Below are 27,873 nucleotides of genomic sequence, written 5' to 3'. Positions count from 1 at the left end.
TTTTTATATGGGAAACAATTTATTATTTAAGTCACAAAAAAAGGATACGCAAACAACTAGTTAAGAAAAGTGAAGAGAAAATTAGAGTAGAAGAACAATAGAAAATATAAAACGACTTTGAAAGAAGTAAAAAACTGCTTTATAAACAAATAAAGGGAAGTTAAAGTACAGAATTTTTCAACGTGAGAAATATAGTTAGGTTAAATGCTATACGATGCAGACGGGATACTAGACGCTTTGAGAAACTATTTTAGAGGTATATTCGTAGATTAAGCTGTAGGGCACCATAACTGCCATGTAGATCACGATGTGTTAGAAAACTCAATTGAGAAAGTGTTTTTCACTGTGGTTAGGGATATAATTAAGAATTTAAAAAACGGTAAGCCTGTCGGTGTAGACAGTATTATCGCTGAAATGCTTAAATACGGTGGATAGAACATACCACATAGACTGTGGGAAATGATAAATTTATGTATCGAGATGGAAGAAGTCCCAGATGATTGGTAAAAATCAATTATCATACGAATATACAAAAGAAAGGGTGATAGAAGCAACTGCAATAATTACAGAGGGATCAGCTTTTTAAGTACCGTAAGTAAAATATACTAAAAATACTTTTTCTTAGGGTAATTAAAATAACAAAAGAAACGGTTAGGAAACTTTGGGAAGTCCTTAAATGAGACAGAGTCAAAGAATGGCTTTTACAAGCAATACAAACAATATATGCGGATAGCAAAACGAGTGTAAGGGAACATGGGAAAATGAGTGACTGTTTCGATATTATGCAAGGTGTTAGACAGGGATGTGTTATGCTTTTATATCTGTTTATAATATTATTGACCAAACGTATAAGAATGTCACTCTTTGGCGAATAAGGTGTACATTTTGAAGCAGTCAGGTTACGTGGGTTAGCGTTCGCAACGGGTAAGATTGTTATAGAGAATCAAATGAAGACTGGCAAAGAATGTTGAAAAATCTAAAAACAAGCATGAATTGCATGGAATAGAACAGGTTGATGAGTGCGTATATCTTGGTAGAAAATTTACTAATGACAGAAAGATATATGAGCAGTTATAAAGGCGCATTCAGAAGGGTAAAAAGGTTATTGGTAGAGCAGGGCCCATTCGCAGAAGTAACATTTTATCAAATAAGGTTGAAATGGAAATACATAATTCTATATTTATACTGACTGTGTTATACGTAGCGATATCTTTATATATCAAGAAAAGAATTAGATTAAACTTTATGCGATTTATATGAAACTGTTGCTCATTATATGCGGGAAACTCTGATAGACAAAGTTAGTTACAAGATAATCCTTATAATGATCCTAAAAGAATGTGATCCAGAAGAGAAACTAGTTTACATATAGGAAAGAAATCAGTTAAGGTGGTTCGGACATGTTGACATTATGAAAGAGGAACGACTAACAAAACAAGTGTAATAAGGTAAGATATGGCGACATAGAATTTAAAAAAGGAGTGCCAGGAGAGTGAATAACGCCTGAAACACAAGACCTTGGATACTAATGGACCCAAATGGGGAGCTTCACATGTCGATTTTGTGAGGTTCTTCACTCGGGGTGACTACTAGAGATATTGATCAGCAACCTGGGTCAGAGCAGTGTTGCCGAACAAACGAGTTATTTAAATAAATATCACGAGAATTCTAGATCAATCGAAAAATGCTATACCCCCTTTCCCACCGAGTGAGTCACGCCTACCAATGAGAACATCAAGCACATCAATGACGGTTGTACGATGCTTGCCTTGAAAGAATACACCTACGGACGTAATGATGTTGCTTGCATCGTTCACCAAAAATGGTCCCAAACAATGGTTTACCAGAGAGATTTAAGCCTTACTACAAATATAACCCAGTTGAAGTATTACATAATAAAGATCATGTTCTTTACTGGGACAAGACTATTCTGACTGACCATTTAGTAATACAGAATCGTCCAGATGTCCTTAGGTTAGACAGACGTGCTCAACATGTGACAATAGTAGACATCACTGTCCCTCTTAACAATAATATAAGGCTCCGATATACTAAGAAGGTTTAAACATACTCGGAGTTGAAACAGAATATCCTGACCCTGTGGAGGGTGAAGAAGGCCAACATCCACTTGGTTGTGATCTCCTCCACTGGGAACGTTCACACGAGGTGTGCACAAGTCTTGGAAGAGCTCGAAGCTTAAAATTCGCTACATCTAATGCAGAAGTCGATATTTCTAAAAACATGCCTCATAGTCCGAAGTTTCCTGGGTGTAAACAGTAATAGCTGATGAAATCGCCTTCTATGCCCATCCCACATGCACGGTAAATGACTCTGATAATCACACTTTTATATCTTGACTTTTAATTGTGGACTTTTAATTATTGATTTTTCTTTTCTTATTTCCTTTAGTTGAATATGTATGTTCGTGTATTTGCGTTAAGTTGTGTTTGTCTCTCGCCTTATGCGTAAAATAAATAGTTTAAATCGTTGGTCTTAGTCGTTCGCATTGGAACTACCGTTTATGAGAAAGATGGATTTCTATTAATAGGCAATTCAGTATGAATGTTAATTTCCTGTAGGGCTCTCTAGGGTGAATGTTTGGATCCCTGCAAACGGGCTCACATTATGAATGTTGGATCCCTATATACGGTTTCTCCAGGATGAACGTTGAACCCTATAAACGGGCTCTCCAGGTTGAATGTTTGATCCCTATAGGGCTTTTCAGTGTGATTGCCGGATCCCTATGGACGGGCTCTCTGGTCTATACACTCGCGTATTATGGCGAATGCGCAAGCAGAATATACTATAGAGTTCCGAAACAATGACTGACACCAACGAACCTATTAATCACTTGTCGCAATTGTGTTTGTCAGCGAAATACCAGGTCATGAGTATTTGTGGGATGGAAGATCGGCCAATATGAAAATAATAATACTGAAGGTATTCTCGCTTTGGTGTCGCTGTAGGACTTGAGTTTTTCTCTCTTGACTTTGACGGCTATTTTGGCGGCAGAACTGATACTGACAGCGTTTCCCATGCCAGATGGGCTTATAACGAAAAGGAGAGGTACTAAGAACAACACGAACAACCATAAATTAAAAATTAAGAGTATATTAGATTCTTGAAATGATTGTCGCTTCCCGAGGATCATCGGCGCGCCCCCGGAGCCACAGCATGCGGGACAGTGACGATGATAAGCTGCGAGCCAGCAAGAATATCTGCGACAATCGATAAGCTGGGGAACATTAACTGTGCCTGCTGAGGATGCTTTGGGTAGCGATAGCTATTTGGAGCTAGACACCTTGACAGAAATACTGTCGCAGAGCATCAAGTGGGATACCTACACTGAAAGAGGAATTGGTGCGTCTCTATTACGAAAGTGCGAAGTTTGAAACGAAAATGAAAAACGGATACAATTTAAAAATGAAATTTGCTGAAAAGTATCCTAATATACGGAAAGTCACACTGAGAGATCTTATCGCTAAGGTAAAGAACATCAGGAATAATCTACGCATCACAGAAGAACGAAAAACGGAGACTAAACAACAAGTTCATTTGGCGTGGATACACGACGGCAATGAACATTAATTTGAGGAAGCCGCGTCATACGGTCAAGCAGAGGTAACTGATGTAAAAACTCACGAGGCTGTAAAGGTTTAGTCACTATAGATGCTGTTACAATGTTGCCATTTTTCCTGTTGTCGCATGGCAATTTGCTTGAAGTTTTAAAACTGTACGAAATCTGCCCACGCATTATTGACTTTCTAATTCATGCGGTGAGGCTCTGTTGTACAAGAATCAAGTATTTTGATCATCGAAAATCAAGGATGACTAGGTCAATACGCTTTACGAAGTGTATGTTTCAAGGATACACCTTCAGTGAACTATGATTCTGTTCAGCATTGAACCCATTGAGCAAAACACTGAATAGGATGTCTCATGGGTTCAGAATTCATGATAGTGGGAATGGTCATCATGTGACCCATCCTTTTTACATGGATGACTTGAAGATGTACGCTAGTTCAGAACAGAAAGTGCAGCTAGTGATCCATGTCACAAAGCAATATTCCAATGATATCCACATGGTGTTCTGACTAGACAAATGCAGAACAGTGCATTTAGTCAGAAGTGGATTAGGGATCACAAAGTTAGAGAACGAGTTCGAAAATTACATTGAGGCAATGGCTGCTGGCGAATTATTTTAATATCTGCGTATTCTTGAATCTAAAGGTATTCAACATACGATAGTTAAGACAAGCCTAACGACTGGCTCCACTGCAAGACTCAGATTGATTATAAAGGGTTTTCTCAACTCGGAAAAAACAAAATAAGGGCTATTAACGCATATGCCATCCCTGTCCTCACGTACACCTTCGGACTCATCAAATGTTCTAATACCGACCTTAAAAAGTTAAGGAGAATCATCCGCGTAGAAGTGACGAAGCACCAAATGCTACATAAAAATTCAGCAATTGTAAGGGTAGTTCTACTACGATATATAAGGGTTAGGGGCGTTGTAGATGTCACAAAACTGTGTGATTCACAAGTTATATAGTTGCGAGACTATTTTAACAGGAAACGAAATGTTGCGCTTTACAGCACCAACTCTAAAGGATTCATCATTGCGATACAGGACAAGATTGTCAGCACCACGAATTATCGCAAACACATGTTACATCGACACATGGTTGCCCAGTGTCGATTATTTGGATATGTCAACGAATCTATCGAGCACATTATTGATGGCTGTCGCGTGATGGTTTAGAGAGACTATACGCACAGATATAATGATGTAGCGGGCATAATTCATTAAAAACTTGCCCTAAAGCTAGGACTCTTGAAAAAATGGATGACTTTCTGTAGATACATTCCAATGTCGTTTTAAAAAGCGAAGATTACATCTTATGTTGGGATATTACTATTCAAACGGATCATTACATCCAGACCAATCGACCTGACATCATCAGGTCATGTGTGAATCGTCACATCGTGACATCATCAAGTGAAAAGGTGGAAGAGCCTACATCATCGACCTTGCTTGTCCACTCAACCAAAATTGGCAGTTAGCCTATACAACCAAGATCCACACGTATAGCGAGTTAAGACATAAAGTAAAGAACATATGAAGGAATGTGAATCATGCAATATCTATTCATTCCATTATTATTTTGGCTACAGGCAATGTGCAGGCAAGGCTCTAGAATAGTTGCCTACAGATAGTATATAAGTAAATTCGTTTTATGCCGAATTTAATTAATGTTCCTCAAAATTAAAGTACTTGAGCATCCAAAAAAATGAAAATATAGATAAGACAAAAAAATATAAAAGTACACAGCAAAATACTTTATTTTTCTCTAATTTTGTCCCGCTTCAATGATAACTACAGCACATCATAAAATGAGCTGACTAAAATTTTTAGGATAAAAATAAAAAAATTATTTTAGTCGGTATATTTTTTTTCCAGTCAGCATTAAATATTTAAATAGATTCAATTACGTATCCGAAGTTGTTTCAGAATGAATCAATTTCCTCAAGCACGAGTGCCCACCCTAGAAGTTGCGCTACATTAGAGGCCGCTCCCTACCTTCATATATTGCTTTTATTGCTTTTAAAATTCAACCATTGACTCTACACTCTTTCAGCATTTCCCAACGTTTAACTCTATATAAATTGTTGAAGACTTTCCAGATAAATGAAGGCACAGAAAACTGTTTGGTCTTATCTCAGAATCTCTTCTGTAATCTGTCTCAAAATAAATATCTGATCTGCACATTATATGTATTTTACAAACTGGTAATTCTGTAATTAGTGCAGTCAACTTCCTCACCTTTCCCCCTTTAAAGTAAACCATTTTTCAAATTATTAATTGCAAACTGAATATTGATAGAGAGTTTGGAAAAGTCAATGATTCCGAGCCTTTTCAAAATGAATGTTCAAAATTTCTTTCTGGATCGACTTAAAAAAATATTTTGGAAATAACAATTAATTTTTATCTTCAAAAAATTATAAATTGCATTAACCCTATTGACGGATGTTAAGGTCAGCAAACGTAATTCCTAAAAACCTACAAATCGGAAAATTTAATGAAATTTCTTGTCGGTGGGAGCCTGCTTGTAAATATTTCAAATTTCTAATACTCCATTCGCCCAACTTTTACTTATAAATACAGCATGTCCTTTTTTTAATAAAATTCCTTTTTTATATTTAAAAAATATAAAAACAATTAAATATAAATTGCTTTGAGCTGGACTTGAAGAAGCGGTGACAAGATTCAATTGAGTCGATTTCCATATTGAAAATTAAAAACAAAGTTTATTGAAAAAATGACTGCAGGCAATGAGGTTTTACTAAAAGTGCTGGAAAATACTATGGGAAATTTAGCCGCTGGGTGCAAGAACTAGCCCAACGCTCGAACACACGTAAAAGTATTTCCCGCGCGTCTTAAAAATATAACATTACGAAAATCAAAAAGTCATTTAAAAAATTAGAGTTTTCGAGAATAAGGAAATGAAATTTTTTCCTATTAAATTTTTTTTTGTCAAACGTTTATTTTTAATAATAAAATAAAAATACTTAATAAAAGTTTCTCTATGATTTAATTAAGTTTTAAAACTTAAATCTTTCTAACTCGTCTAAATATTATTGAAATGAGTTCACATTTATAGGACATATTCATAATCCTAGGGCGATATCTAAGAATTCATGGAAAAGTCAAAAATCGCTTATTGTTTAATAATATTTAATTGCAAAACGAGGTAAGTCGATAATCGTGTTTTCTTGGTTTTGCCGGTTCAAACAACTTCCGGTTCCAGTCTCAAACAACTTCCAGTAAGTAATTTGTTCAAAAATGTTAAGAGAAGTTTTTTAGAAAATCTCACATCGATTCGTTAGAAAGTGACTGACACATTTATATTCGAAAAAAGTACTCGACGTCTGTCAGCGCTGTTAACTAATACGTCGTGAAGACTGCTCCGTCAGGCCTTTTCGCGCAGGCAGACGTCGAGTACTTTTCCAAATATAAATATTTTAGTCAATTTCTAACGAATCCGTATGAGATTTTCCAAAAAACTTTATTTAACATTTTTGAACAAATCAGTGATTGGAAGTTGTTTGAAAATCGAAGTTACCTAGATAATTTTTACCGGGGAAACCAAAAAACACAATAATCGACTTATCTCATTTTGCAATTAAATATTATTAAACAATAAGCGATTTTCATCATTTATACGAAATATCACGCGTTGCTGTGAGAGAGTAACTTTTATTTGATATTTTGATTTTATTATTAAAAATAAACGTTAAAAAAATTCTAACAGGAAAAAGTTTTATTTCCTTATTCTCTACAATTATACATTTTCTTTCTTTTTAATTGACTTTTGAATTTAAAAGTTTTCTATTTTTGACACGCGCGGACAATTCTTTTAAGAATGTTCAAGCGTCGAGCTGCTTCTTGCACGCGGCGGTTTAATTAGAAATTTCAAAAGTGTTTTGTGCTTTTTATCAAATACATCCGAAAATTGCTGACTCTGAGAGCCAGGTCTTATTAAAATCAACACTTTTTGTCCTGTGCTTATTTTCTGTCTCTTATTTTTGGCAAAAAAAGCATATTGTAGTAACCAATTTTAGACATTGTTTATGAGTGTTTTGCAGTTTTGTCTTCAGAATTAGATATATTTTGCTAAGACGCATAAAACTTTTTTTGCACATTTTTACATCTGACACATAGTTTGTATAAAAGAACCACAAACACGTTTGGCAATAAGTTTTCTTTGAACCCGGTTGTATTTGACATTAATTACAATTTTGACACTTCGTTTTCTCATTCTGTTAAGGAAACCATAGAGGCAACAATTTTTTTAAGACTATTTTCCGTACGAAAGAAACATCGTTAAAGATCAACTGGGATTGGAAATATTAACCGATTTTTTCAACCTTTTTTTGATTTTCTCGTAAAAATATAACAAAGTTAATGCAGAGTATTAAAATTCGACTAATAAATATTTTAGAAAATTTATCTTTTTCTCAACTGACTCCAATCTTTTAACAGTGGGAAGGTCGCGCCAGGAAAAAAATCCGTCCGCTCGATCGGCGCTAATGTTCTAACGATGGGGAGTTAAACAGAGAAATATATCGAAATATTTCGATTGAAACGAGATTGAAGTCAGTTCAGAAAAATGCAAATTATGATAAATATTTATTAATCGGATTTAAATAGGCTTCATCATATTCGGTATATTTTTGCGAGAAAATCGAAAAAATCGGTTAATATTTTCAATACCAGTAGATCTTTAACGATGTCTTTTCGTTTCAATTATTTTAAAAATTTTTATTATACTATTCGAGATACAGAAAACAGTCTAAGAAAAAAATTGTCCCTCTATGGTTTCTTCAGGATGATGACAGAACAAAATTTGGAAATTGTAATAAATGTCAGCTACAACCGGGTAAAGGAAAACTTGTTGCAAAACTTGTTTGTGTGTTTTTTTAAATATAAAATATCGGTCAGATAAAAAAAACGTGCAAAAGACATTCCATGTTTCTTAGCACAATCTAACTCATTCTGTAATTGAATGTCACTATCAAAATATCATTGCTATTTTGTGAGAGCCTGTTAAAAATATTAGGGTGTTTATTAAGCTAACAAAACAAAAATTAAGATCAGCTAAAAAGTTGTCCTTTTTGGTTAAAATTATTGCTTTTTGTATTCTTATAAACAATAATTTTGATATGTTTGTCATTTTCTTCACTAATGAATGCAAAATTAAATATAGTGACCTCTTTAAAAATGTAAATGTATATATTATACGTGCATATATCTGTTTTTAATTGCAGATATTAAGTTTAGTTTTAACAAACATTAAAATGGATTTATCAGACCTTTTAGTTTTCCTATAAATAATCTCTGATAATGGAACCTTAATTGGCTTCGAAACATGTTGGTTTTCAGCACAAAAAGTACGGAGAAAGGAAAAAGTGAGTTGTTGGATTTGTTGAGTTTTTCCCTTTTTCTCTCTCTTTTTTCATTGGTTAGTTTTGTCTCTAATAACCCGCAAAGTAAGTTGGAAAGTCTGTTTTCGTGATCATTTTGCATAAAATTATTCAGGAAAAAATTTCTTTCTTTTCCATCTTAAATAAAAAAATCTCAAATAGAGACACTAAACTGCAGAATTCTTTTTTAATAATGCATTAAATTTTAGCAATTTTAGAAATTGATTAAGCATTTTCTTTATCGTTTCGTGCTAGGAAAATGTAATAATCTAAACAGAATGGTTCAGAATGAGCTACAAAAAAGGTGACAAGCGAACGTCAACCTTTGCCAATGATTGATCAGTTTAAAGCTCAGGAGAAATATAGTCATATTCCATTCCTTTGTTTCAAATAGTCTTTGTTTCAATCAAGTTTGGTGCAATCGAATACATAACGTGATTGATGTGGATAAAACGGACGAAGCGAACTGGTGACGCGACAGGTACTAATAGCGATATTCCCTAGATTCTTTCTTAAAATCAATAAAATTTTGAATATTCCTAATCCCCCATAGATTATTTGGTAGAATATTATTGTATGGAGTTATTATTGGGGCAAATTTTTTTTCAGTATAAGTATACGGAAGTGGAACCAAGTGTCGGCTAGTTGAAGAATTAAAGAGACTTTTATATGTATGAAATTTTCTTATTTCTAGGTTTTAAGGCAAAATATTTGCTGCGTGGATTCAAAAGGAATCAACGTTGAATACTTTTTTAAGTAAATTTTTATTTGAGTCTTGGAATATGAAATCCATTGAAAAAAGGAAGCTCTTCATGTATCACTCCACCCGTATTCATAAATGTATATTTTCGTCATATTATCTCCACTACTAAATTTGATATTTAATATAAACAAAGTCATTATTATCTGGTTCCATTTTTGTTTGACTTGTAGGAAGAAAAAAGTGAGAATCGTACGATTAGCAGGGTGGCATTCGTACCAGGGGAGGAAGACGATGGGAAATCGGTGACTTGCAGGGCAGAAAATCCAAACGTGACTGGACTTTACCTGGAGACGTCTTGGAAGATTGATGTTGTGTGTGAGTAATTCCATATTCTCCTACGTTTCCTTTTACTTTATTTTTATCGCCGTGCACGTAGAATCTTAGCATGGTGGAACGAATGACTACCGATAACCTACGGAAAATAACAGAATAGAAGAAATTTACTACGTTATAATACTTTACCCTCTTTTTGCATTTTTTACTTTTAAGAAGGTATTAGTCAGAAAAATAAAATTTTTATTAAGTTGGCTGGCTGGCTGGCTATCCATATTCCTGTCTTCATGTCTGTATTTCTGTATATGTGCACGTCTGTACGTCTGGCTATCACTTTTGAAAGATTGATCAAATTATATTAATCTTAGGCACACATTGCTAACGTATGCAAATAAAGGACAAGTTCCTTGACTAGCCATTTTTGAAAAAAGGTTCTAGTTTTATCCATCGAACATCATTTTTTTTTAATAAAACATTTCAGTTTCAAGAAAATTTATGCAAGATATAAAAAATGTTCAGAAGAAAATTTTCTCACCATGAAATGATGAAGCAATATTCTCATGACTACTTTTTGAATAAGAGACATATTTTTTGTTTTAATCTTGAAAAATTTTAATGAAACAAATTGTTTGCCTAAATTAAATCTTAAAATTTTCTATCATGTATAAAAGTAATGTGTTAACAAAGGATGGAGGTACGCTCGATCTTATGTTATCTCATTGAACGCATCTATGCATTTCCGTTTGCCTTCGAGCAGTGGAGGTTTTCAAACAAATGCAAGTTTTTTAATGTTTGAAAGGTATATCTACTTATAGACTTTCATTCCGCATCTTTTTCCCTCGACAAAAAGTTGGCACTTTTTTAGTTTTTTAATTAATACCAACAAACTGACCTTTTGGGGGGAAATCGATTTTAATTCGTTTTTACTTCAATTCATGCTCAGTCTGACTTTGTCTAATAGAGTGAAAGGAATTAAAAAAATTTTTAAATTGTATTCCCTTTTTCTGATTTTCGGCGCACATTGGACTTCTCTAACTTCTAGTGTTTCGTTCATGGAGCCAATTTTAAACAACAAAAAACTTCCTGCAAGAGAGTTGTTAACTACAGTTTAAAGAAGTTTTCTGGAAAATTATAGCCAAATTGAATTTATATTTAAGAAGTTATTAATGTCTTAAGTCGCTATCCTTTAGGCGAATTGCGCGCAGACTGTAGCGAGACTCAAAAATCAATCAAGTGATTGGGTATATCGAAGTACTATAAATAGTTAAATTAACTAAAATTGAACAAAGAATATATTTCCGAAGACTTTTTTATAATATTTTCTAATATATACTTATGAAAATAAAATTTTCTGAAATATTAAAGTAATTACAGTTAATACAATATAACACGGGATAGCATGGACATATTAATAAGGAGGTTAGTAGCTTTTGTTATGTACTTATAACGCATTAACTAAAAACGTAAATGCAGCTATAACCTCATTAAGAATGACTACGAATTTTCTATCTCAATTATATTATTAAAATTAAAGTCATTATAATATTTTGGACAATTTCATTTTTTGGCAGACTATGTGAACTTTGTATGTAATAAGAATTAAGAAGAGCTATACAAATTATAACATAATTATAACTTTCCCTTTCATTAAATTAATTCTTTTTTATTTCTTTTAATTCACAGTAAAAAATTATATATAGTTAATATGTAGTGCGAAGTTTTATACATAACCTATATATAATATTTCCGCCTAGATTGGTTCCAGAACTTTCATATTATAAGCTCTCCAAGAACGACATTGTCTTTTTTTTAAACTAGTGGACTAATTTGACTCCCAGAATATATTTTTATGTAACTTTTACTGGGATAATTTCATTTTAAGTTAAGAAAAGCTTTGAAAGGTTTTCAAATCGTTGTGAAATCTCAAATCTTTGTGAAATCTTGTTACTATAAGTTGAAGCTTATCGAAAATGTTCTACATATAAATCTGTCTTGAGTCGTAGTTTACGTTGCATGTACTTATTATTTTTATCGCCTTTTCCATCAGTTTGAACCTTTCGTTTTTCATATTCATTGGCTGAACTATTATTACTGAATTCGATAGATCATTTTTGTATAATTTACTATATGTTTCTATAAAAATGTGTACTAAAGTTCCGGATATAAGGAGACATTTTTCAGAATCAAAAGGTCTTTCACCAGGGCAGGCAGGATTATGCATTATCACACTTGCCTGCAAGATTCCATGTTTCTACTCTTTTCACCCCTCTTCCTTGAATGTGAGCCCTAAAACTATTCTTTAAAAAACTCCCTCCACGTCCTCCACTCCTCACACCTTACCTTGTCACTTATCTTCACTCTACGCCTCTTAAACCTATTCATTATTTTCCATACGTCCCTCATGATCCTTAAACTTTTTAACTCCTCCTTCAGCTGCTTCTTCCTTTCCTGCTCTTTATTTTAGCACATCGACCGGAACTGCTCCCACATGTCTGCGTACTTTTCATTCTTAGCAGTTTTTTATTTTCACTTCCTGTACTTTATTCTCATCTTCCTTTTCATTTTTTTACATTCCCTCTCTTAGCACTTTCCTTCTCTTTCCTTTCTCCCTTCAGAATACCTTATCTTTCACAAACCCTTTCTCTTTCACGTTCTATCATCTTATCATCTTTCCTAGCAGCTACTGATATTTCTCTATCACCTCCCTCGTCAAGACCGCTCTACCCCACCGAGACTTTTCCCCACCTTGCCGTCCGCCGTCTTTCCCTTTTACCCACAATCTTAATGGCAGACTTGCATCTATTCGTTCTCATTCCTTTCTCGCTACCTGAGTCTGTTCCAGACCCACAACATCAAATCCCTGGCCATACATCCAGAAATTCTCATATTTATGCATTACTCCTGCTGCGTTCCAGTACAGCGCTTTCACTACTTCCTTATTCTGCTTTACCTCCGCCCCTACATTATTAGAAGAAATATATTCTATAGTTCCAATTTTTAATGATGCAAGCGATTTCCTCGTTTAACATTTTTACTACAATACACGTATATTTGATATGACACATGATAGACTAAATACTGATTATGCACAAATGCAATAGTTCGGAGAATTGACCAATTTGAATTAAGAAAATAATATAACTATCAGTAAGGACACTTGACTTACATTTGCACACTATCATTCAAATATCTTCAATTCCGAACTCAAAATTATGTACTCTTATATTCCTTTCCACAAGTCAATAAATCAAAGTTTTTTTATCTTTTAAAGAATAAATCCAGAATTTTTGAAAGTCCTTGAAAAAGGTGTATTCATTGTCATATTAAGCTTTAGTAGAAAGTGTGGAGGAAATCGATTTAGCAGAAAGAAAGGTGTCGAAAACTGTTGGCGTTCTTTTTAGTGGACAGACTAATTAATTATGGTCTAGATTTTTACACGAAATTTATTAATCTTACGGGTCAGTTTAGCGGGAAGGCTAATCAATTTAGGTCCAGATTTTTTAACAAATCTTGAGAAAGGTCTATTTTATGTCATTCAATTTCAGAGAATTTCAGTAAAAATTGTAAAGAAGCCAATGGACACAGTCGTAAAAAGTGGGCAAAAACCTGTTCCTTAGCATTCTTATCACATTGGGTCATTTTTTATGGAAAAGCTAATTCATTTAAATCCAGATTTTTGCACTGACCCTTAGAAAGGTGTATTCACAGTCATATTAAATTTCGATAAATTTAGTTAAAATTATAAAGGAGAAAATCGATGCTGGAACAAAAAGTAGGTGAAAATTTATTTATCTCCTTGTTAAATTTCGTTTTCCTTTATATAGATAAGTGATATGTATTCAGGTTTTTACAAATATCTGTATATTACAATGTCTTATAGGGTTCATTATTGTTTCAAACTTATAGTTACTAGCTTTTTGTGAGTTTAACCTCTTCACATCATTATATAGTGTAAGTTTATTCTGTTGGATGGCAATTTAACTGTGGTGACCTATTATTTAAGAAATATATTCTATAAATCTTAAGTTTGAGTATTTCGTTTAAAATATTATCCTCTTGAGATGTCGAGACATTAGGTTGTACCTAATATTGTCCTTCCAATCTCTAATTGGCTTTCAGTTTCATTTTACAAATTAGTAATACTTTAGGTAGCAGTCAATCACACGCAAGCAATACAAATTTTTATTCTTCTGATCTTATATTAGTCTGATGCCAAACATACGACCATCCACAATGTAATAGAGTAAGGAACAGAGTAAGTTTCACTTAGATGTTTATGAAAGTTGCATCCTAAAGAAATAGAAAGGAAGAAGTATTATCGCTGTCTGCGAGTACGCTATCCACAGCGAGGGCTTCATGAACCATTGCACTTAAACAAGAAAATTCAAATGAAACCGCGGTCTTCCCGGTAGTTCGTTCCAGTGTACATGAGAAAAGCCCGATTTAGTGCCCTGGAGTCTGTAGTCATGCTAGAAAAATATAACGAGATGCGTTTAATAAAGAAATGTTTATATAGGAGATCACGAAACAGGGTTAGGGAAACATGGAACACTAGCATTGTGAGGAATATAGTCGCACTTTTTCACGGATTTCATAAGAATATTCGTAAGTTTCCGGAGCACGGTTAATCCTAAATCAATTGCACTAAAATCGCTTACCCTCAATGAAGGTGGTAGACCAAATATTGATATGTGCAGAAATATCCAGTATGCAGTCTAGTAGATACGATCTTTTATCTACGTTGCAGTGCCACCTTCCTGAACCATGGCAGGTTGACCGTGCTGCCGTTTGAGGCATCGAACTATACTGTACCTGCTATAAGGACCCTCATTTTAAATAGGTAGTCTGCACTCTCAATCCCAGTGATACAACAGGAAAACACAACCCACACAATGCCAACTGTTATGTCCCCGAGTTTAGATACCACAATTTATTCCTTAATCTAACAGACCACGTATGAAGGCTTGCTATTTGATACCCAATCCGACTTACTCTGTATAACTAATTGTGAATAGAAAAATTTACGACAGGGAAATTTTGTTTTTACAATAATTCTGAATATCATACAAGCAGCATAGAGTTTAACTCTGCAGATCGAAATGGAGAACAGGCTCAACCCGACCCTTCGGAATTCTCAGTGACAGAACCGAATAACATATCCTAGCCTCAGGAAAGTTTATTGTGCAGAATACCTCAATGGTATTATAAGATTTTTCACTATTAGGGAATTCATAACCTACAGTAGTGTTACATATGTTAATTTTCTTGCCCTAAAACCAAAAGCAATTATAGTAAAAAAGTCTTAGCACAGGAATCAAGAGAACAACCCCTGTAGACAATGTTTCGAAAGATGAAGCGCTATGTCGACATAATCTCTTTCATAATGACAAAGGAAAAATCGTTCCCCTCCCACAGACTACTAGCAGATTTAAAAAATTGCGTATTCTACTACAAAGAGACTTTAACAAATCTTATATAGGCCGATAAGATTAGTGCTGGGTCCACTCTCTAGGTCATTCTGCTGAGAGCCTTTAAGATCTTCAACGCATTGTGAACCTTACTAGTAATATTGGAAATTTTGGACTTTCATATTAGCTTCATATCGAGACTAATCTCCAGAATATTAATTGAATCTTGAAAGAAACTACAACTCTGGCCAATGTCTATGAGAAATTCACGGAAATTCTACTTTTTGCTAGAGGCGATTATTTTTGCTACAGTCCATTACTATCTGAAACGAGACAAGTAACATAGATTCAGCCTTCGTCAAGTCCATGTACTGAATTATATGGTGAAATCATCCGCAAAGTTTGCCGATTTCACCTCAATTTGAGAGCCTATGCGTGAATCTCGTCATGAGGATGTTAAGCAGTATAGGAGAAATAACGGTACCCTGAAGACAGCCACCCTCACAACACCTTTCAATACAAGAAGTACTTCCCGTCGAAGAGCAAAGCAGCGTACAGGACGCCATGCTAAATAAAAACTTGTGCACCGTAGAAATCATTGGACGTACTTACTCTTCTTTGTTCTACTGAGAATTCCATTCTCGTACAAACAAGTCTCTCAGAGAGCTTGGCTACAGTAGACAATATTAATAAAGGACATTACCCCCTATTTTAGGGATACATTTCATTAAGTAGTTTCTCCCTCTTTTACGGAATATCGAATTAGCGAGCCTATAGAGGATCAACATGGGTAGAAAATTATCATTATTGTCGGACAGGTATTTAAGCAAATGCTCTCTCTCTCTTTCTCTCTCCGTATCTATCCGTACCGGTCAAACTTTGGGCGCTCACCATTTTTAAATAAACTTTTACTTTATTATCGAAAACTGAGGTTTAAAATTACATTTAAAACGCATTATGGACCGATTTTAGATTTTGTTGTTGAAAAATTCAGGACTGAATTTTTCAAAAATTGGTGAGAGTAGATTTTTTTATTTCATATTTTATCTTCAAGATGACACTTCTCTTATATTTCTCGTCACTTGAAATTAATGCACATGGGTATACGCAAGATAAAAAAAATTGTTGACTTGCATAGTTAATGTTTATAAACAAATTGTATTAATGAATACTCGACATTAGGGGTTATACGTCTTCAAATTATATTTCTGCCCTTAAATCACTTGCTTTCATCGATAGAATAACACGCGGACTTTAAAATTTAAGATTATATATTATTTGCTTGTTTTATTACCAAAGTATATAAACAAATGCACATTTCGTCAGTTTCTCGGCGAGAAGAAACCTTTTTTTCTTCTGACCTTGTTGCAATTATATTGCCAATGATGTCTTCTAAAGAAATGTTTGCCACTTATCAATATTTGTTTATTTTATAAACAAATTATATAAACCAATGCACATTTTGCCGTTCTTAAGCGAAGAGAAATCGTTTTTTCTTCTGACTTTGCTGAAACAATATTGCCAATGATGTTTCGGAAAAGAAATTTTCAAGCTATTAATATTTGTTTATTTAATAAATAATATTATATAATTAAATGCACATTTTGGGAGATTTTAAGCTAGAAGAAACCGTTTTTTCTTCTGACCTTGCTGAAATCATATTGCCAATGATGTTTTCTGAAAAAAATTCACCATGAATTATTATTTGCTTATTTTATAAACAAATTATTTCAAAAATTCACGTATAAGTTATATGGCCAATGATGATCTATAGAAAAATGTTGCCAAGCATCGCCAATCGTTTCTTTTATAAACAAATGTACATGGCAGATATTTATAGGCAAAAAGAAATAGTTTTTCTTTTATTATTTCTTAGACTATATTGACAGTGATTTGCTTCGATAAAATTTTGTTATGCCTCACAATTTATTTACCTTAAAAACAAATTAGGTAAACAAATGCACATTATAGGCATTTATAAGCAGAAAAACAATTTTCTTTCTGGTAGTCTTGTTGAAATTAGGTTAGCAATGTTCTCTACATTAACGATTGAGGAACAATAGAGTTTATATAATTTAGAAACAATTTAAATGAACAAATACACATTCTATATATTACAATAAGCAGAAGAATTGGGATGCTTTTTTATCGTGAGTCCCCTTGCCTCTCACGAATCAAAGTGCTATATTACCAAGAGTGTTGCAGCCGTTTATGGCAATTTTTTACATAAACTCTTGACGAACAATACAATTTATAAAATTTATAAGCAATTGAAATCAACAAATGCGCATTCTATATATTACAATAAGTAGAAGAATTGGGGTGCTTCGTTAGCATGAGTACCCTTGCGTCTCATGAATCAGAGTGCTATATTACCATAAGTTTTTCAGCCGTTTATGGCAATGTTTTTTACATAAACTCTTGCCAAACAATACAATCTATAAAATTTATAAGCAGTTTAAATTAAGAAATATATATTCTATACACTGCATACATAATCCTTAATGAGATCATTATGAACTTAAAAGTCGACCGTTCACTCCGGCCGATCAAAATTCTCTTCAAATCTGTATTATATTTATTGCATATCAAAATAATATTGATTTCGGCATAATTCTAAACACTTTTTTCTGATGTGTATCTTACAATAAGTAGAAGAATCGGGATGTATTTTTAGCGTGAGTCCCCTTGCCTCTGACGAATCAGAGTGCTATATTACCATGAGTTTTACAGCCGTTTATGGAAATGTTTTTTACAAGAAACTCTCGTCAAACAGTACAATTTATAAAATTTATAAGCAATTTAAATCCACAAATACACGTTCTATATATTACCGTAAGTAGGAGAATCGGAGTGCTTTTTTATCGTTTGTCCCCTTGCCTCTCAAATCAGAGTGCTATTATACTATGAGTTCTTCAGCCCTTTATGGCAATGTTTTTTAAATGAAATTTTGCCGAACAACACACTGTATCAAATTTATGAGCAATTTAAATGAATAAATATACATTCTATATGTTACAATAAGTAGAAGAATCAGAGTGCTTTTTTAGCATGAGTTTCTAAAATGAAAAAATATTTATGGGTGGCAAAAAGTTTGTCATACAATATAATTGGCATATAATTTCAGCAAGTTCAGAGGAAAAAACTATTTCTTTTCGCTTGAGAACGCCGAAAATGTACATTTGTTGATATAATTTGCTTATAAAGTAAGCAAATATTAATGCGTGGCAAAAATGTGTTAAGAAAACATCATTGGCAATATAATTTCAGCAAGGCCAGAAAAAACCTGTTTTTTCCGCTTGAAAACGCTCAAAATGTGAATTTGTTTATATGAATTGTTCGTAAAAGAAAAAAATATTGATAGGTTGCAAAATTTAAAAAAAATCATTGGAAATATAATTTCAGCCAGGTCAGCAGAAAAACGATTTCCTCTCGCTTAAAAACGCCCAAAATGTGCATTTGTTTACACAATTTGTTTATTATTATTAGATAGTCAGGATCATTCAAGCCCACAGCACTGAGGTCAACTAGTGTAACCTATTGTACTTTACCCTTTAAAATCTATGTCTCTCTAACGAGGCCAGTTTGCTCCATACATGCACATATCGCGGAATAGGAGATTTCTTCGAAATCCTCTGGTTCGCAGAAGTGACTACCAAAATGCTTCACTCTGAGGCCGACAAGCACATAGCATTTCCAGCACTACTTTCAGCTGCTCTCTTTCTATGTTTAGGATTTTCTTAGATTTTCCTAAGCATGGTTCTTTGATAAACTTTTTCGAGTCTACCATACCCTTAGCCACCCTTCAATATTCCGCATGCTCCATCAGGAGCTACCTTTCAATGTCGTGCCTAGATGAAGTATACGATATTCCGCAGTATGGTTCAGGTCCATTAAGGATCCTCGTAGTCCCTTTTTTAAAGAATATCTGCTCTTTCATTGCCCACAATGTTCTCATGTCCGGAAACCCAAATCAGCTTGACCCAGTTTTTACTAGACAGTTCGAGAAGTTCTTGGAGACATCTCCAGACAAGTCGGGATGTAAATCCTCTGATAATCAGGCCTTCAATGCAGCCTGACTGTCATAGCATATGTTAGCGTGGTGATTGATTTAACCCCGCTTACGAATCTTCTCAAGACAGGCCTTAATGGCTAGGATTTCAGCTTGGAATACTATAAAAAATTTTCTTAGTGCGATTTTTATGTCAGCACTAGGTTTTATCCAAAATATTCCTGCTCCAGACCCTAGGGGATCTCTTAAACAGTCTTTATACCAAACGAGTCCTCCCGTAGTGAATGAATTATTTCTCTTTTGCTCATCATCCCAATCTTTCCTTTTGAGAGATACCATTTTGAATGGCTTAATGAATGAGTATTCTTTCAGCATGTAATCAGAGCGCATGCATAGGATTTCATCACTTGCCATCACGTTCTTTATTGAATTATGCAGGTTAATTTTGTCGATACTACTATGACTCCCTTTCAGTGAGAGTCAGTAGGACTCCGCTGCAGCCCTCTGCCTAATCAGAACGTGCAGCGGTGGTATATCTAGAATAGTCTCCAATGCGGCCGTGGGAGTAGTTCTCATTGATCCAGTAACTCCCAGGCAAAATACTCTTTGCAGGCTCTCCAGCTGGTTCCTGGAACTTACCGGACTGGATCACGGCACCCAGATCAATAAGGCATAGGTTATAATTGGTCTAATAATTACCCTATATAACCAGTACACTACCTTGGGCTTTAATCCCGAACTTTTTCCAATTCCGCCTCTGCAAGCCCAGAAGGCTACTCTGGTCTTTTTAACTATCGCATCAACATGTAGTTTCCAGGTTGATTTAGGATCGAAAATCACATCTAAATACTTAGCTGATGTGAAGAATTCGTATTTCCTGCCATAGAACCTAGGACTCACGACATCGAGTAGTATCCTACATCTCGTAAAAATCAAAGTTTCATTTTTATCTGGGCTAACAGATAAGCGATGTTCTTTGAACAAACCCTCAACAATGTTGAGAGCATTTCGTTTAAGCTCGACTACAGTCCCTTCATGCTTTTCTGTTATTCAGATAATAATGTCATCTACATATCCCTGTGTGTAGAAGCCTAACTCATTTAACCTTCTTATTAAATCGTCAATGGAAACTGCCTATAGTGTAGATGACAACACTCCTCTATGTAGACATCCTATTTTTAATCTTCGCTCTCACGCTCCTCCCGTGTAGCGAAGATTGGACAATCCTATCGCATAGAATAGAACGCAGCCACCTTTTTCCTGTGAAACCTATACCATGATCTTCCGCAGAATTGACTATAGAATTCATTGGGTTGTTACTGAAAGCAACCTCTATGTCCAAAAACGCTGCTATCGCTACTTCCCCTTCTCGTCCTGCTTTTTGAACACGATAGGTACATGCATGAAGTACGTCAATAGTGCACTTACCTTTCTGCGAGGCAAATTGATTATTATAAAGAAGCCTGTCTGGTAAGATTTCCTCCTTCAACTGAAAATCTACTAACTTTTCTAATGTTTTCAACATAAAGGAAGTTAGACTAATCAATCTGAATGACTTAGCCTCATAGTACGAGTCCCTTACCGGCTTTGGTAAAAAAAAAAACGCTTTGACTTTCCTCCATACCATAGGTGTATATCCCATAGATATGCACGCCTCAAAAATGTTACATAACGGTCTTATTAGTACATCGAAACCCTCTTGGATCAACGCCGGAAAAATACCGTTTATGTGACAATCCTGCTCGCTATTCTCCAATCATTCCCATTGGCCATCTAATCAGCGCGATCAGTGGAATTCAGCCTGACAGCCTGTTCCTCCGACCGATACCCATTATCCGGAACCAGAAAAGTGCACCTTCATGAGGTGTTATAGGATTTCGCTAGCCGATTCTGTCATGTCCCCTATTGGCAGTGTTAATGCCTTCAATTCACATACTGGATTTTTCTTCAAGATTCTGTGGAGTTTAGCCTGTCAAGTACATTTTGAATGCCCTGACAATGCCCTTGCCATGAGAATCTTTTAGCTGATTATATCTCTATAGTGTATTTTCTTACACTAGCCTTATATAACTCCTATTTACCAGTTTTCATAGCTCTATTAAAAAGTCTTCTAGTTTCTCTTTTCAGAGTCCGAAGTTTACTAGTCCACCAAGAGGCATCCTTATCTGGTTTCCTAACTGGAAGAGGACAGTTATCCTTATACGATTTTTGTATTGATTTTTCTATTATATCCACAGCAAATTCCAACAGATGAATTGACCTAATCCTTCAGGGTATACTTGCCAAGGCCTCTCCGAGATCTACCCTATACCCATCCCAGTTGTTCGCTCTTGGATTCCTATGCCTAATTGAATCAGATATGTCAGCTGTCATCGAAAAAAAGATATGTCTGTGATATTACAGGCATGTCTCAGGAAACACGTATCAATCAACGAAAGCTTCGCTAATAGATACTGAGCAAAATTGATGTCAATAACCTTCTGACATCTAGCTGTCACAAAACTTGGTGTACATCCGTGATTTAATATAGTCAAATCGGTAATTAAAAGGTAATCTAAAAAGTACTCACCTCTACTGTTGGTGTTCTTACTGCTCCATATCGAATAATGCGCGTTTGCATCACATCCAATGACCAGCGACCATCCTTTCGAATCGCAATGGTCCACCAAGCGTCTTAGTTCCTCTGATGGAGGCGAAAATAAAGAGTCAAATGGAAGGTATGCTGAACAAATTACTATAGGTTGTCGCTTTCCTCTTCTTTGATGTTCAACTTTAATTACTACCAGATCTCTAGTACTGAACCTCAGTAAGCAGACAAAGTCGACATCCCTGCTAACCTATATGTCTGTCTGGGGGCTTCCCTCTGATCTATTATATACAATAGAGCCGTATTTCTTGGTTATGCCTTTCACCTCCACCTTGTAGCACTAATGTTCTTGTATTAGTGCAAAAGCCGTTTGTTTCATTGTGGTACGTCTGCTTAGGATAGTAGATGCAGCTTTACAGTGGTGAAGATTTATTTGGAGGAAATCCAAATATGAAGCATTTCATCCAAATATCCACCTCCAAATATATAGCTTTTCATTATGAAGCAGCACCACCCTTCGACTGTTCCGAAGGCGGCTGCTCTTCCGCCACCCCCGTAGCATTTTTGTGCTTAGACAGGATCTTTATAGGGATCCTTCTCATCCCCAGATAAGGTTTGCACTCGAGCTTCTCTACGTGCTCGACGACTGAAGGGTCCACTCTTAAGATCAACTGGTTTGATTTTATGCCTCTCTTCACGTCGAGTATAGTCCAGTCTTCCACCTTTAATGTGGGTTTCTGGATATTTATTCTCTTAAGGGTGGATTCAGGTTCTTCAGAACTGCCTTGTATCGAAACAATGGGTTTGACAGGCTTCGGATGGTCCTTGGAATGAATTACCTTGAATCCCGCACCTTCGCAAGGTGTTAAACCGCCAACTGCTTCGATGAGCCATGTCCTGGGCACATCATACGCGCAGACGACGGTCAGCACATCACTCTTATACCTCTATCTTATTTTCAGGTGGCTTTGAAGGGTGAGACTGTAAGAGCCACCTGGATTTCCGACCTTACCCCTCTTACTTTCCCTGTCCTTCTTTGGAGTACTGCCATCAGACCGAGACGGTTTTGGAGTCTCTAGCTTAGGAGCTGCCTCGCTCTGCAACTTAAGTTGCTGGCGGTGGTACATTCTTCTGGAAGCAGTACTATATTCCCCTTTCTTGGGGCCTTCTGCAGTCCCATCGTTCTCAGTGGCTTTGGCTTCTGAGCTGTGGCTATTTAAAGCCTCACCTCCAGCCGTATCGCTCGAGGTACTAAGGACTGCATCAGCCCCCTGCTGACTCGAAGGTGATTTATCACCTTCACTGATTTCCATCTTCTCGGGAGAAGATGGAGTGTTTGCGACAGGTGTCATTAAAGTCACTTACTTATGCGTTTCAGTATTATTATTTCTATTTTCATTTACGAAATTTATTTTTTTCCCACGAGTAGCTGAAGAAAAACAAGGTCCGTTGCCAGAGTGCCCCGCTTGTAAGGATAAGGCACTTTTACGCTAAGAGGTTGCCCGCCAACCCAGGACACCGTTTGAGTCACTATTCCCTAATGACATTCAGCCCTCGACACGGTAGTTCACTTCATGGCTAAGGGAGCTGTTTTGGGGACCAAGTGCTACTCGGTCTTCGCTGCTTAGTCGAATTCACACTGATACTTCCACCCTACTAACCATCAATTCCAACCCATAAGGGACATCCTCATTGTGGGTTCCAGGTGGTTGTTATCCGCGGGATTTCTTAGGCCTCCTCACCACGACCAGATACTAACTATTCTTCTCATTATGCAGGGAAATTTAATTCCCTGTCATAAGGAGTAGAAGTACTCACGAGTCCAATAGAGGAGGTATAATTTGTTTATAAAATGAGCAAATATTTATAGGTGGCTAAAAAAACGTTTTCTTTTCGCCTAAGAATAGCGAGAACGTGCATTTGTTTATATACTTTGTTTATAAAATAAGCAAATAACTTTAATTCTTCAATTCTGATGTCGACGTATCATCCTAACGATGAAAGCAGGCTATTTCAGAAATATACTTTCAATACGAATAATCCCTGATGTCAAGTATTTATTAATACAATTTGTTTATGACAATTAAATATGCAAGCTAACGTTTTTTCGCTGTTTGCATTAAAATAAAAATTGAATGAACAAAAAAAATAAAAAATATACTCTAACCATTTTCTGACAAATGTAGTCTGGAAGTAAAAAAAATCTAAAATTGGTGCATCATTTCGTTCTAAATGTCATTTTGAACCTCGTCTTCCGATTTCACGCTACTGTGCGGCGCAGCACTAACGGAGTGTATCGTTCATTATAGCACATCATAGTACAATACTACAATAGTACAATTGTACAATAGTACAATATAGTACATTCTCAACTGTTCAAGATCTCGTTCGTCATGCAAGAATGAACACAGGTGGCGCTCGGATATGTGGAACTTATTGATTCTCGCTCAGCTGTGCTTTCGCTGTTAATGTTCAAAGTTATCTGCCAGTAATCAGTTGAGCTTAAAAGTTTGGGTTTTCTGCGGTTTTCCGCTCCCCTTGAAAAATTCTCAGGCTAATGTAAGCCGATCTTCTGCGAATAACGGCGATTCAGATACGTGAGAACCTAAAAATATATATGTGGAAAGAATCAATAAAAGTGAATAAAAAATACTGTACCCTTAGTTGATATAAGCATCCTATGAAGTATGAAGTTCCCTGTATATTCTTAAAAACATCAAACGAGCTTCATTACGTTTATGTAAATTTCAGCTTTTTCATGTAGCACCAGCTCTGGCATAGCCTTACATGGCTACTAGGAGGGTGAAGGACACTGCATGCTTTCTCCCGATCCAATACAAAAGAATGATTAGCGCTACTGATTTAGAATTATATAACGTACAATTTTCATAGTGTCAGCGTTTTATTTCTTAAAAATTAACATTTTTACTGCAGTTGTAGAATATTCCAATGATATCTTGTGTACATATGATAAGATATCCTAGAAAGTGGGAATTCCGATATCCCAGCGATATCCTAGCTCTGCGATGTTAGCATCTACAAATGCAGTGGTTCAGACTAGAATCTCACATTATTTGTGCTCACTTTATTTGCGCTGATTCAGAATCGATGCCACTGTTATTGTATTATGTGCCTGAGTTATTAATTTATATATTAAAATTATTTTTTATATTTATAAATTATTATTTGAACTTATTTAAAACAACTGCATCCGCATTCTGAGTAACAGGTTAATGCGAAAGCATTATGTTGATACTTTTACAAGTTATATCTTTATTTTTACATATAGTACTCTTAATCATTTCTCAAATAGATCCTCCTTCTGATTCATTTAGAATGAATAAAATTTGAACCTATTGAGTTCAACGTTTTATATTATTTTATAATAACTATGCTATACACAATAAAGGTAATAAAAATCCCTTTTTTCTTATCGCAGATCCTCCTAGTGTCTCTTTGAGCCTAGGCTCGACTTTGAGCCCCGAAGATATCAAGGAAGGAGATGACGTCTACTTCGAGTGCCACATTAAAGCAAACCCGCCATGGTCAAAGCTCTCTTGGATCCATAATGTAAGTTTGTGAGAATATATTGGCAAAGTTTTTAAACATCATTCATGCATAATTTCACGCTTTCTAATTACAAGGTTATATCTTCGGTGTCCACATGGACTAGCTTGGTGGCCAATCCTTCCTTCTCTAATTTATATAATATTTTAAATAACTGCGATTAAATTTATTTGCGTCTTAGAATCATCCCTGAGTCAAAGTCTATATAATTTCTACTTGCTCTCGACAATGTTTATTATCTGCAATACAAAGTTAACTTCCCGATTTACATCTAAAATCGTCATCCTAGTCTTTCAAATTCACTTCTAGTGACTGCAATATAAAACCATGACTTTCTTCAACGCTTCTTTTAGTTTAGAAAACCAATTTTTAACTTCGGTATCCATTTCAACATGACGCTATCTTTTTATTAATTTCCTCAGGGTAGCAGTCACTTTAGATGTGTTAAAAATATATTTACAGCATAACAATAATCAAAATGAGGCAACATAAGAGAGGATATCAACTTTCTTCTTACCTTAACAGTTAAATGTACTCGTGATAATGAATCCAAGATTTCCAGCTTTAGTAAAGAAGAGAATGATCGCGTCCTTTACTTTGACCGGAGAATAGGTTTCATTATCCGAGGACTTAAATCACTAAGGCACTAGTTTTCTTGAGATCAAGATTAGACGCGTCACCCTCCACTCAATGAAATATCGCTTTCGCATCTTAATGGAATAGATAAAATAGTCGACTCACTTGATTTGGAAACAAATTTGGAAATCGGCAACAAAATGCATATATTTACAGTGGTTGATGACATCTTTTACGTTATTGGTATAGAAAATGAACAACAGAGATCCAAGCATAGATCCCTGTCGAAACCTGTGCCTATTAGGCCCCAATGTGATCTTTTTACACTCAATCCCACCACAGACTGTCGTCGATCACAGAGATATGATGCCAGCCATTGCAGAACAGAAATCTAAAAGCCCAGATCTTCTAATACGTAAAATAAAACTGTAGGGGGGACCATATCGTAAGCCTTACTAAAATCAAAAAGTACCCTTGGTCGGTTTTTCGAAAATCGTACTACAACAAATTTTGGATGTTTTAAGGATTGTGTACCAGCATTTTTCAAAGTTCACGACCCTGCCACAGCTCCAACATTTATTGTTGAACCGTTTAAACCTCAGGGTGGAGTTTAAGATATATACGCTGAAAAATTAAGATTTCAGTTGGAGACAGTTTGACGTTCAAAGTTGTGGAGATTGAGCACAATAGAACTTTGCCAGGCTTCCACCTCCTTCTCAGGTAGTCCAGACATTATAAGGCTATCTCTACATTGACGAGCCTCTGTTACCCATAGTCTCTGAACTGAATAGTGCTGATATCTGATTTTTGTATTCAATATACGTCTTTGTGACAGCCTCGAGCTTCTGAATCTTTAACTCCACTTGATGTTTTAATTCGAAAAGGCATTGTCTTTTTCTCTAATGGTATTCAAATCATTGCATACCTGATCATTATTATGCTGAAGTATCTTAATATTGAAGTTGCAGGCCTTAATTGCAGATATCAATTTGTTGAACTAATCAGCTGCCATTAAACTGCTGTCAGCATCAGAGTCAAGACCAAGTGTATTGCTATTAGAAGCAATATAAGTATTTCTGAAAGTACCATAAACCACGGGTTAATTTTACAGCTTATTAGTTTTCGTGGAACTTATTATTGATAGCTATTTGAAGTATTCTGTCCTTCTATGGTGCGTACCCTTTTCTTTAAGTTTCTTGGGATTGACACTTTTCAGAGAAACAGAGCACGAGACAAGCTTATTGTTTTTGTTCTACACTTTGTATCCTGAGTCGTTCTTAATTTTCTTTTTGCATGACATACATGGTACAGAGTACACACTGGTTTTTGAAATGCTGGAGCTTAAAACTTTAAAAAAGGAACTAAAGGTAAATTTGAATGACGACGTAATCAGACTGAAGTTGACTAGACACGATCAATTATTAGTACATGATACTAGATAATTACAATCTGTTGAATTTGCATGAAACTAGATGTTTATGACAGTAAAAGGAACTAGACTTATGAAATAGACTAGACTTATGAACTATACGTGCTTGTAAAATAAAAATTAGGTAATGATTTGCACACAGTCTCTATTACACAACCATTCACAGTCAACATATACCAGGTGTATACATATGAAACCGGTATTGCCATCTAGCGGCCAGTAGGCACACTTGTAGGCACTGTCGGAACTTACCATTTGTGCTAATTGGCG

General features: G+C 35.3%; 1 protein-coding gene across 1 annotated transcript in view; it reads left to right on the top strand.

Annotated features, from left to right (window-relative positions):
- Positions 1-27,873, top strand: part of LOC117173133 (nephrin-like) — a 1,314,621-nt gene that overhangs the window by 910,839 nt on the left and 375,909 nt on the right. Inside the window, exons 8-9 of the mRNA XM_033361530.1 lie at positions 9,922-10,066; positions 25,471-25,601. Coding sequence (XP_033217421.1) covers positions 9,922-10,066; positions 25,471-25,601 — 276 coding nt within the window. The remainder of the gene's footprint in view (positions 1-9,921; positions 10,067-25,470; positions 25,602-27,873) is intronic.

Source organism: Belonocnema kinseyi, chromosome 5 (assembly GCF_010883055.1).
Source record: "Belonocnema kinseyi isolate 2016_QV_RU_SX_M_011 chromosome 5, B_treatae_v1, whole genome shotgun sequence".
Lineage (NCBI taxonomy): Eukaryota > Metazoa > Arthropoda > Insecta > Hymenoptera > Cynipidae > Belonocnema > Belonocnema kinseyi.
Note: the sequence above shows the minus strand (reverse complement) of the source record. Positions and strands in the feature narration are given on the sequence as shown.